Source organism: Mus musculus, chromosome 7, assembly GCF_000001635.26.
Source record: "Mus musculus strain C57BL/6J chromosome 7, GRCm38.p6 C57BL/6J".
Lineage (NCBI taxonomy): Eukaryota > Metazoa > Chordata > Mammalia > Rodentia > Muridae > Mus > Mus musculus.
Window position 1 is genome coordinate 86,682,949 of NC_000073.6, and position 12,831 is coordinate 86,695,779.

The 12,831-nt window shown below is 33.2% G+C and overlaps 1 protein-coding gene across 1 annotated transcript; it reads left to right on the top strand.

The window, feature by feature from the left end:
• Window positions 1–5,392: 5,392 nt before the first annotated feature.
• Olfr292 (olfactory receptor 292) lies at window positions 5,393–12,436 on the top strand. The gene is made up of 2 exons (NM_146620.2): window positions 5,393–5,521; window positions 11,489–12,436. The coding sequence occupies exon 2, from the start codon at window positions 11,510–11,512 to the stop codon at window positions 12,434–12,436; it is 927 nt and encodes a 308-aa protein (NP_666831.2). The 5' UTR covers window positions 5,393–5,521; window positions 11,489–11,509.
• Window positions 12,437–12,831: the final 395 nt, after the last annotated feature.

Below are 12,831 nucleotides of genomic sequence, written 5' to 3' on the forward strand. Positions count from 1 at the left end.
GGATGTAAACAAGGTAAAATAAGCATAGATTTTTGTGTAACATATATATCACCTTAAATTTATAAAATCTCAAAATATAAAAGATATCAATGCGTTGATAAAAGAAATCAGAGTTGGAGTTTCCTTCGAAATGGGAGATATGGATTTCCCCAGTGAATGACATTTGCGTGTTTGTGTGTGTGTAAATATATTAAATTTCTTTCTCCTTATATCTCCTGCTTCCAGGATGACAACTCTGTGACTAATTGTTTATTATTAAATGCCTAGACCATAATCTTTGGCTCATTCCCTGGCTAACTCTAGCCCATTCAAATTACTCTGTGTCTATCACTTAGTTACTGACCTCTCCCTCAGTTCCAGCCTTTTTCCTTGGATTCCCCCTCAAGTTCTCCACCAGCATCTCCTTTGAATTTATCTCAAATTTTCTTGCATCTCTTTTTATTCTGTCACCAATTCTCAGAATCCTCTGTCTTCCTTCCAGTGTAACACACCTTATTTTCTGTCTCAGCTCATTAGCCATAAGCTTTTTTATTGACAGGTGATGCTTATAAGAGATTCTCTTTACATGTACACATATACAAGCATGTAATATCTTAGTAAACCAAGAAAACAACAGAAAGGAGGCATTGTATTTGAAAGAGAGAACACAGGTATATGGGGTTAAAGTGAGGTAAGAAAATTGAAAAATATTTTAATTAATTCATATCCTCAAAAATGTTTTATAAAATCAAAAGGGGGAAAAAGTAAAAGAAAGGCTGGAGCTGTGACTCAGAAAATGAAACACTTGACACTCTTGGAGACAATATGAGTTCATTTTCCAAAGCTACATGGTGGCCCGCAATTGTCTGTGATTCCAGTTCCAAGGGTTCTAACACCTATTTCTGGCTTTTAGACGTATCAGGCATGTACAGTGTATATAAACATAAATACACAAAACCACAAATACACATGAAATTAAAATAAGAATTATGTCTTCAAGAAAGAAAATACCTAAATTAGGAAAGTTTTTGAGTCACATAACACATGTGTAGTATGGACATGTCAGGATTTCCTTTTGGTTTCTTTGTACAGGAATCTTGAGAGACCAGCATATCAAAATATTTCATCCAATTATGCTTTCATATTTCTCTTTAACATACCACGTTCTTAGTAAGATCCAACATATTCTGATATCCTGCTGATTCAAGCTTTATCTGTAAGTATATTACTGGTTACTACATTTAGGTATTGATGTATTCTTCATTGAAAATAGATACAATGTTAAATTAATTCAGAATTCTCAAATACCTGGAACATGGTTTTGTCATCAGACATTTACAGCAAGGACTTCCAACAGATCCAGTTAAGAAGGAAAAATTTTCATAAACATTAACATTCAGATTTTGAAGGATCACACAAATTTATGCAAACTCTGTAATCATGACTGGTAGTTACAACTTCGGCCTCTGATAAGACTGAAACATAGGTGCTAAACTTGATCCATTTCTTAATATAGAATAAAGCAAATACAAATAAGAAAATAATCTACCATGTTTGAAATTATGTTTAGATTTCCTCTGAAACACTGTGTAATCCACTGGTTTCTAACAGACCTTTTTAAGGCCTTTGGCTACAACCTTAATACTCCCCAAAGGGAAAATCTTTCTTAATATCCTTTGTTATTATTGACTTTTCTCTTAAGACAATTAGTGTTAAGATAATTGGCATTTTCTGTAGGAAGGACAGATCATTCCCCAGAAAATACATAGAAAAGTCATGGATAAATTGTCTCATACTTTCCCCAGGATGGTCTTAAACTAAATATGTATTACTAGGCTCATGATTTGAGCATAGGTATCATGCACATGGCATGGAATAGAAGGCATGTTGTTAGTAGTAAGGGTCACATTCAACCTGAAATTAGGAAGACACATGCCAAGACAATGCTGATCCTCTGCTCACCCTTCTTTATTCAGTTAAAGACCATATTCAACAGAACTGTAACCTTACACTCAAATGCACTTCCAATGTCATTAACTCGTATTTGAAAGACCATCATGAATATGTCAAGAAGTTTCTTTCTAATGCCATTTTACATCACACGCAGTTGAAAATTACTGTAAGCCATGATAGTTTCATTCTTTGCCAACTTGATACACAAATGTATAATGTTTACACAATATCATATCACTCCTGGTGTCTAAACTTTCAGTTTCATTTCTCAATTCCAAATTTACTTTATCTTTTAAGGTTTATAAAGTTTTAACAGCACCATAATTGTTCAGGAGTCTTCTCTTCAAATTTCATCTGAAACTGAAGTTGACTCATGATCCATGATGCTTTGTAAAATCAAAATATAAATTACAAATTGTAAAAGCACAATGGCACAGTGTAAGCATTCCCACTGCAAAAGTGAAAGGGATGGCAGTTGATAGCATAAAAAGAAAATTGTTCTAAACAAAACTAAAACATTAAAGAAACATCAAATGCTGCAGCTCCATATCTGATATTTGGGACGTATGATGGTATCATGTGGGCTTAAATAGCTTTTGGCAATTCCCCAGCTCTACCTGTGGCACTCCCTCACTGTTATCCTTATTGAAACTGGACCATCTCTGTACTGACCATCTCTGGTAGATGTTCCAGAATCCTGTCATCACCCAAATTATAAAGTTCCCACTGAAACTTGGGATTCATTTTCTAGTTACATGCAATGACCAATCAGGGGCCTCTTGTGAGGAATTTTACCTTGCCACACATTCTCTAGCCTCTGCAGCCTGAAGGAACTTTGGTGTCAGCATCCATATTGCCTACAATATAGAATCCTGGCTGCAAATCAGTTCCACATGGTTGAGTATTCCAAGTTAGCCTAACAGGTACTGAAGATGTAGCCAACACTCTTAGATGACAGTTATGGTACCAGTCTAGGGTATTAATGATAACCTCTTGGAAACTCTTTTCTGTATGGCTGTTTGTGAGCAGAGGATCCCGTTGGCATTTCTACTTTTAGTTGTTACATTTGAAGGGAGATTTCATTTAAATAATTTGGAGACTTTGATAGGAAGGTTTTGCCATTGGATCAATCTTCCAGTTGTCTGGGTTGCAGCTTGTGCCACTTCCTTAGTTTGACTCACCTATTTAGGAATTATAGATTATTTGCCTTTACTACATTTACTTAAAACTATTACCTTTCTTATAATTCTTCAGACAAACTGTCCATTGACCATACTTTCAGAAGATTAAATGAACAGCCTTCTAATCATCTGAAAAGTATGAACTATTTTACTGTACAAGGTTAACTGGCCAGTACATGGTGCTCACACAGAGGTAACTGGAGCTTTGAGCATTCCTGTGATATTTAGGAAACTGGCATCTGAGGCATCTGAGGGGTGAGCCTCAAAGAAATGCATCAGAGCTCTTATGCATGAATGAAAAAGGAGAGGGCATTTTGCCATAAACATGAACAACATGTGAAATGACTAGTGTGGAGAAAAACATGGCCAATGCATGATGACAGGATTCTCAACAGCAAACTTACTTAGGTGAAAGAAGAAAAAAGTTTAGTGTTGTGATTTGCACTTATAATTATAATACCTGGAAGGCTGAGGTAAGATAATTACCATCCTGGGATATACAGATAGTTCTAGGATAGCCTTGGTTACAAAATAAAAATTTTGTTTGAAATAATAGTAGTGGCAGTAGTAGTTGTAGTAGTAGTAGTAGTAGTAGTAGTAGTAGTAGTAGTAGTAGTAGTAGTAGTCCTAATAAAATATCTGGTAGCTTATCACTCCCCCTCCATTTATGAGGGTGCTCACCCACCCACCCACCTACCCACTCTTGCTTTAGCACTCTAGCATTCCCTACCCTGGGTCATCGAGCCTCCACAGGACCAAGTGGCTCCCTTTCTAGTGATGCCCAAAAAGGCCATCCTCTGCTACATATCCAACTGGAGCCATGGGTCCCCCTCATGTTTACTCTTTGGTTGATAGTTTAGTTCCTGGGACCCTTGGGGGCTCTGGTTGGTTGATATTGTTGTTCTTCCTATGGAGTTGCAAAACCCCTTCATCTCCTTCAATCATTACTCTAACTTCTCTATTGGGGACTGGACACTAAGTCTGATGTTCGGCTTTTCATTTTATGGATTTTTTTTTATGTGTATGAGTACACTGTAGCTTTAGACAGTAGAAGACGTCATGATATCCCATTGCAGATGGTTGCAAGCCAACATATGGTTGCTGGGAGTTGAACTCAGGACCTCTGGGAGAGTAGTCAGTGCTTTTAACCATGAAGCCATGTCTCCGGACCTCTAAGGCAACTATTATAAAAGAAAGCATTTCATTTGGGGGATAGTTTGCAGTGTCTGAGGTTCAATATATTATCATCATGGCAGCATGCAGGCAGACATTGTGCTGGAGGAACAAAGAATTCTATATTTTGATCCAAAGGCAGCAAGTAGTCTGTCATCCACCATCAGATAAGAAAAGGGTTTCATCTACACTGGGCAGAGCTTCAGCATAGGACCTCAAAACCCATGCCCACAGTGACATACTTTCTCCAACAATGCCACAGCTATTTCAACAAGGCCCATACCTTTGAATATTGTGACTTCCCATGGGCTCAACATATCTGAGTCACCACAGTATACAACAGGATATACTGCTAATGATGTAGTTAAAATACATTTTAGCTAAGAAGTTACATAAATATTTACAAATGGCAAACATGACCACATTTCACTTGATATTGTTTGTATGAATGAACCAACAGGTAATGCAGACCTAACATCAAATGTAATAAAAGACTATTAAATTCTCCTACTAGAAGGACTGGGACTAACTTTTGTATTTTAAAATAAATTGCATAGGCATAATACTTATATAATAATTGAACTAATATATATTTTGTTATTACAAAATTTGTTTTATATTTTATATCAATATTTAAAGATTCATACCAATGAAAACCTCAAACCTGTATCAATCTACAAAGTTTCACCTATTTGAGTCTATAAAATTATTTATGTAAAAAAATATAATGTGAATTTCACATCAAAATATTAAGATCTCTATCAGTACAAGATTATGAATATATTTTTGGTTTATGAGTAGATTCCATAATCTATGCCTATTTCATATAATTTTGCAGTGTTTCATTATCTCTATTATCATCTCTGTACTTTCAGGTGACTTAGGTGATACAATGTCTGGACCTTCAGACTGTGTCTAATGGTAAATTTTAATTGGGTCCATTCTTACCAGTTCTATGGAAACCATTACCTATCTAAATTCCATCTGGGCATTTTGGCCCAATTAAGGGCTGTGTTCTAAGAGTCTTTGTACTCAGGAGTATGCCAACAGTTTAGATAAAAGAGAACAAGACTGGTGATTTCTTAAAATGCAAGAATGGTACTTTGCTAAAATGAGTACTTCTAAAATCAGTTCTAGACAGGAATGTTTGACTGAACTATGTGTAAGATTTTGAATATTTTAAAGTGAGCAACACTAGCTTCATTCTCATTTTTGAGTGGAAGAACAATGCCTGGGTAAGTATACGGAGACCATGGTTTTTCCCTTGACCTTCCCCTTTTTGTACTGGAGAATTCTCTAGCAACTCCTTGCTTCAATTTGAAAGGTTAAAGAAGAAAAAGGAATTCTATCTAAAAGTATGGAGTATTTAGGAAAAAAATGCATGTCATATTTTTAACCTGACATACAACTAGTAATTTCCTTAAGAGAATGTATGGAGACAAAATATATTACTTTAAGAGAAAAGCAATCACAGAAAAATCTTACTATTTTATTGAGGTTTTATCTTAAGTGTAACAGCAATATCATGGAGTATGGTACATTACAGGGACATACAATATTACAGCTGATCATAGTGTTTCTGTGCCACTTGACTAACATTTCACAGTAATAAATTTCATTTCTTCATTTCATAGTAACAAAAGGTATACAGATTATGTAAGCAAATTCCAGTGTATCTATTTTTTAAATTTATATCATATTATATAATATTATTTATATATATGTATTATATACATGTATTGCACACATAAGTAGATATATATTGCTTTTTGTAAAAATTATGTAAATCTGCTTTCATGACATTTTGAAATATTTTTTTTTAATTTTTTAAAATTATAATAAAAGTATGTTCTTTCTGAATTCCCTTTCCTAACCCCAAAACATCCCATATGCTCTCCTTGCTGTCTTACAATTTCATGATCTGCTTTTTCATTTATAGATTTTACACACATACACACACACACACACACACACACACACACACACACACACACACACATACATGTTCCTAACACATATGTAGTATAGATGTTTTGCTGGCATGGATGTGTGCATATCATTTTTATGTAGTGACCTTAGTGCCCATAAAAGAATGCTGTATCCTCTAGCATTGGAGTTATGAATGGTGGGAGCCACAATCTGCGTGTTGAAATCTGAACCCAGTTTCTCTACATGACCAGAAAATATACCTAACAACTTAGCTAGGTCTCTGGTTTCTCTCCCAATGGCTGTAAAGTTTTTTATGGTGGTGGGCTGAATCAAGAAGACTTTCCTTTGTGTATTTTGATACTTTATTTTAGTATAAATATATATTTAATATATGGAAATCATATAGATTCTTTTTAAAGAGATAAATGATGCTTACTCTATCAAGTATATGAAACCACTCTTATGAATACTGATAAAGATAATGTACATTCTTATTAAACTCACCTTTCAAAGTTCCATTTCAACTATACATGACTTTAAGCAGAAAACCAAGAATTTTTTTTTAACATTTTAAAGTAAAAGTAATAAAATTTAAAGGAAATTGATAAAAAAACAGTTATAAATTTCAACCTTTTTATAAACATGAAATTACCACGTTTAAGACTGACTTAAAAACATTAGATTATCACTTTTAAGACTGACTTAAACCTATCATCAGGTTTCATAAGAAGTTTAAAATTATCTTTATAGATGGATGTGTCTAATTTTGATTATAAAAAATGTTAGTATGTTACTCCGAGAAAATTTATTCTTTTCTCTAGGCTTATAAAGAACTTGATATGTCTCATTAAAGTAGATATTTGTCTTTTGCATTCAGTGTTTTCTCCAACATTTGCTACCATACATGATGTTGCTACTATACACATTCATTGACATATATGTTTGTATATTTGTTCAAGTTTTTAATAGTTTGAATAAAAATGTTAAATGCATCTGTATTGTATCAGTCTTAAAAGTATGCAAATATCAATATCCATCCTTTAAAGAAACATTCAGACAATCAGAATATAATAAATTTACATAGATATTTCTACTGAAATTAACATAGTGCTGGCTTGATTTTTAAACATCGATATTTAAATTTGCTAATTAAACACTATAGTATTTGAATTTTATTAATGCTAATTGGTTTTTAAAGATATCTAGTAAATGTCTTACATGGACTGTCTAATGCTAAATGGCTATTCCTGAAATCCTGTATACAAGAAATATACAGACTACACAAGCTTACTAAGAATATACATGTGTATACAAATAATTAATGTATGCAATAGCTAATTGAAAATAGTGGCTATGAATATGAAGAAGAATAGGACGATATTTAACGAAAGATTTGGGTTAAAAGGTAATTATAATGTAGTCTGAAAACAAAAATTAAAGAAACAACAACAACCTACACAGAAGCCCAGTGGAAAACGTCTGGTTCCTTAATTTTATTTTATTATTTATATGCATGCTTTGGAAAACTTTCCCAATAATATATTCAGTTGAGGTGGTAAAAACAAGAGTGTCAATTTTACCTTGGGTCAATCCGTAGGAGACGATTTTGATTTCTCAGAATAAACAATTTCTTTAATAGAAGATTAAAAGCTTTATAAATGAGTGGTATTGAACATTAAAAAAAGTTTTTCCTCTTTGGCTAAAATTAACGTGTGATTTTTATCTTTACATCTATTAATATGTCAAGATTATTGATTTCTTATGTTATAATTTCTCCAATGCAAAGATAAATTATATTTAACGAAGAAGTTTGACATATTTTATGCACTAAATATAAGATCTGAAATTCTTGTATATCTTAAAATTTATAATTCTGGAAATTAATTCATATCTGATTATTGAACTTGTTGTTATACATTTAATATTCTTAGTTCTTTTTATTTCTGTGCCATTATCTTTAATTATTCTTTCAATAAATTTTACTTAAAATATTACATCATTCTCCTATTTCCCTTGTATCCCTCTAGGCATTTCTATGTTCCTTCGCTCCAACACCTAGTCTCAAATTGATGCCCTATATTCTTTATAACATATATAAAATACACGCACAAATATAAAAGCACAACATTATTTGTTATTGTTAAATATCATTTACTGATTAATGTGCTGACTAAAATAACTGTCATACTGTACTTCTTTGACATGATGTATTTTCTAAGTTGTTTTTATATCTTCTTTAATCTATTTTTAAAATGGAATTCATGGTCATTTATGATTTTCTATTTTATCATCGATTTCTACTTAATTTGGGTGTAGAAAAATGAATCTGATGTAATTGATTTGTCTTTTAAATCATTAAGACTTATTTCACCTCTACATATGATGCACCAGCCTTGTTTCATTCAGTGTAATATTTTCCAGGACCACCCATGCTGCTGCAGATGGATGAAAGATGCAATGCAGGGGTCTTCACAGCTGGGGCTTACCAGGCTAAACACCTGATGGGTTATTTTCATTCACATTTCAAATGCTATCCCCAAAGCCCCCTATAATCTCCCCCCACCCTGCTCCCCAACCCACCCACTCCTGCTTCCTGGCCCCGGCATTCCCCTGTGCTGGGGCATATAATCTTCGTATCTAGGGAATACTTTGTGTGCATTTATCTTGATACTTTTCAGGAAATTTTTTCTTATATTTCTCTTAGATTACACTGGTATGTAGTATTAATACTTATGACTTTTAATTGAATTTCAGTAAGATTGAGGTTGAATATTAAAATATTTTAAATATTTTCATTGTGAGTTATTAAAAATTTTGTCATTTTGCTTTTAAAATCAGATGCTCAGAAGTTGATAGTACAGATATCTATAATTTGATTAGTTCCTTTTGATACCTTTTTATTTGGTAATAATCTTTGGCTCTAGTAATGGCTTTTTACCCTAAGTTCCAAACTGTCCTAAAGCAGTTTTGAAGGATCTCCTAAGCACAATCATAAACTTTCTTAGGCTCTTGGTGGCTGATCACCACAACTGCAGTTGAACAATTCCTTTAAGGTATGGTACAAACTTCTCGAAGACCTAATACAAAACTACATTGTGCATTCTTTCTGCTTACTCTAGTTTCATATAACTTCCAACATAATTTTTATAGTAGAAGTATATAAATACAGTTTTAAAAATCTTTCCACAGATATTTAAATTTTACAATATTTATGCCTTGACACCTAAAAGTAGCTAGGTCTAGCTTTTCATTATCCTGTGGAGTTTAAACACAATACCACCTTATACTTTTTCCAAAAACTGGTGTTGCATAATCATTCTGACATGGCCACCTTAGACCTTTGAGAAAAGATGCTCTTTGGAGGTGTCCTTCACACTTCCTTTTCTGTAGCATACTGCAGCTATAATTAAAATGAATGCTGCTTCCTGATCTGATCCCCAGTTATTCATTACAAATTGTCACTCTACACTGCTGCTAATGGTGACTCAGAACACATCGCAGACACTAGATTTCTCAATACTTGTAAGGCAGGTTGTCTACTCATAAAATGCGTATTCAGTATCGTTTAGACTACAACCAGAAATGGGTTAGGTGATGTCATATTTAATTTAGATTTACATTTTAATTATGCTGTTTCCTTTATCATAACTCTAAACTAATTTATGGGCATTTTAGACTGTGATCTTGATGAAAATATGTCAAATATAATATAGTACAGATATGCCGATCTACTCAATAGATGTCATACTAATATACCTACTGGGACAAGTATTTTTCCTTTTGCTGCATTTGAGAAAATGTATTATTACCCTTTTTAAAGATAAAATAGATTATTCAAATAAGAATTAAATTAGTTAATCTTCATGAGGTAATGTCATTATTTAATTGTTTCTTTAACCTTTGTGAATTTCATTATGTTAGAATTTTGAACTTTCCAAATTAATTTACTCAATACATGTAACTCTTTCAAGGAAAAAAAAAACTCTCACTATTTCATCACTTGCCATTGCATTGTTGCCTTCCTATGTCTCTTTCGTAGCTGCTATGTTGGACTCTTAAGCTGCTTTGTTTATAAATTAATTTTATCACATTTTATAACATTTATAACATATAAAATTTTATACCATTAATATTTTATAACGTGTAGAATCATTGGTGGTTGCCATGTGGATTTGATAAAAAGTGTTACCTTATTTAAATAAGTTAATGGGAATTTATATTTAATTTCATACTCTGAACTCTTCACATCACCAACCCTATATTTAATAATAAATTTTAGAACTTAAGTGTTTATATACCACTCACTATTCTGGGAAATTGACAGTATGTTGATCTCTACTAGGAAAACATGGTGTGGAATTTCATAGGGTATTTTGACATCGGCTACACTTGACTCAAACTGATAAGAACATAAAAGTTATCATGCATTGTTTCATGTTTAGCTATATGTACAAAGCTGTCTTTCTTCCAGGATTTACCTAGCAGAGCAATATTTTAGGTTTTACTATTCATATATCCAAATAATCATTTTTAAGAAATTGAAATCATCATCTATAATATGACTAAATTTCTAGAAAACTGAAGGATTCCCCAAAAAGAGAAAATGCTATCTTAAGCATGTTAAGTTAACTCTGCCTAGGTTTCCAGGCAAATGGCCTATTCTCAAAAACTCACACATGCTAAAAAATGAGTGAGATAATTTCCTCAGCTTTCTCTTCTATCTTGATCAACTTTATTTCTCTTTCCAAAACTATTTTTATGTCCATGTTTCTTATCTTCATTCCTTTTCTCCATCCCATTCCATATTGATAGACATATATGTATATATTTGAAATAATCATACAACATAACTGCATTTAATATCTAAATACATATATTTTAATAAATACATGAACAGTTTTACAAATATATTCCACATGTTAAATATCTCTGGGCATTCCTAATTGATGCTAGTAGTTTATTTAGAAGAGGAGCTTAACATATTATATAACTTTATATTAAACAACTTAATACTTATTAAGATAATAGTAGTCATGAGACAGCTATCATTATGGAAATTAATTGAGTGCTTAACATCATGCCATACCATTAGACAGATAGCCAAATATATGTGTATTAACAACAAAGAATTATAAAAACAAATGCAAGTCAAAGAAAAAATACTTGATTTTTCACACATAAAGGCCAGTTTTAGAAAACAAAAATAAAGTTTCAAGAGAAATGCTAGCGATTTATCAATTAACTTATTCTCAGTTGCTGCTTTTCTCTTCCAGATAAACCTATACTTTGAGACTATGATGAATTCTACCATGGTGACTGAGTTCCTCCTGGAGGTTTTTGCTGAGTCTTGGGAGCTCAGGATCCTACTCAGTGTGCTGTTTCTGTTGGTGTACCTGGGCAGCCTGTTTGGGAATCTTATCATCATCATTGTTACTACAGTTGACCAGACCCTGAACACACCCATGTACTTCTTCCTCAGGAATCTGTCTATTTTAGACATGGGGTTTGTATCTGTTACTGTGCCCAATGCTTGTATCAACTCTCTCACTGACCACAGAAATATTTCTGTGGCTGGGTGTGCAGCACAAATCTTTTTGGTCTTCTTTTGTTCATGTGTAGAGATTCAATTCCTTACCACGATGGCCCAAGACCGCTATGTGGCCATCTGTAAACCTCTCATGTATCCTGTGATTATGACCCACCAATTCTGTGTTCAGATGACACTGGCTTCCCTACTTACCTCTCTTATCCTTGCAAGTGTGCACACTTCCAAAACTTTCCAGTTGTCCTTCTGTCACTCTAATATAGTCCCTCAGTTCTTCTGTGATATCCCCTCTTTGCTGAGGCTTTCTTGCTCTGACACCTTTAACAACAAACTATTACTTCTTCTGTCTGCCATTGGTCTCAGTGGTAGCTGCTTTACATTCATTGCTGTATCATATGTTCGCATATTATCAACAGTGTTGAAGGTTCCTGTCAAAGGAGAAAGAGGGAAGGCCTTTTCCACCTGTGTCCCTCACATTATTGTGGTGTCTGTGTTTCTTAGTTCTGGGGCGTATGTATATCTAAAACCTCCAGCAATCCCAGAAATAATTGAGGATATGACTCTTTCTGTATTTTATACCATTGTTCCACCATTCTTAAACCCTATTATCTATAGTCTTAGAAACAAACAGATAAAGGAGGCTGTGAAGAAAGTAATATTCAGATTTCTTTCATAGTTGAATAAAATAAAGAAAAATATGAACACACAAATACACACACACATCAAAACATTTTTAGACTATTTATTGGACAGATTTTTTTGCATTATATATACACTGCTTATAATTTCCCCTCAATCTACTCATCCCACTTTCTTGCTCCATGCCTGTCCTCACATCCTTGTCCTCCCATCCATGGCCTCACATATAGACAGAATAAAAATTTAAAGAAAGAAGATTAAAGAAAAAAAGAATAAGACTTGACAATAAATTATTTTAGAAGAACCTCTAATGGTATCCCTTGAGTTTGTTTTATCTTGGCCATCTACTGCCAGGCATGTAGACCAACTTTAATTACAACTGATTTATCCAGTGAGTTTCCCTTGGAGGAAGCTACATTTAAACTTAAAAGT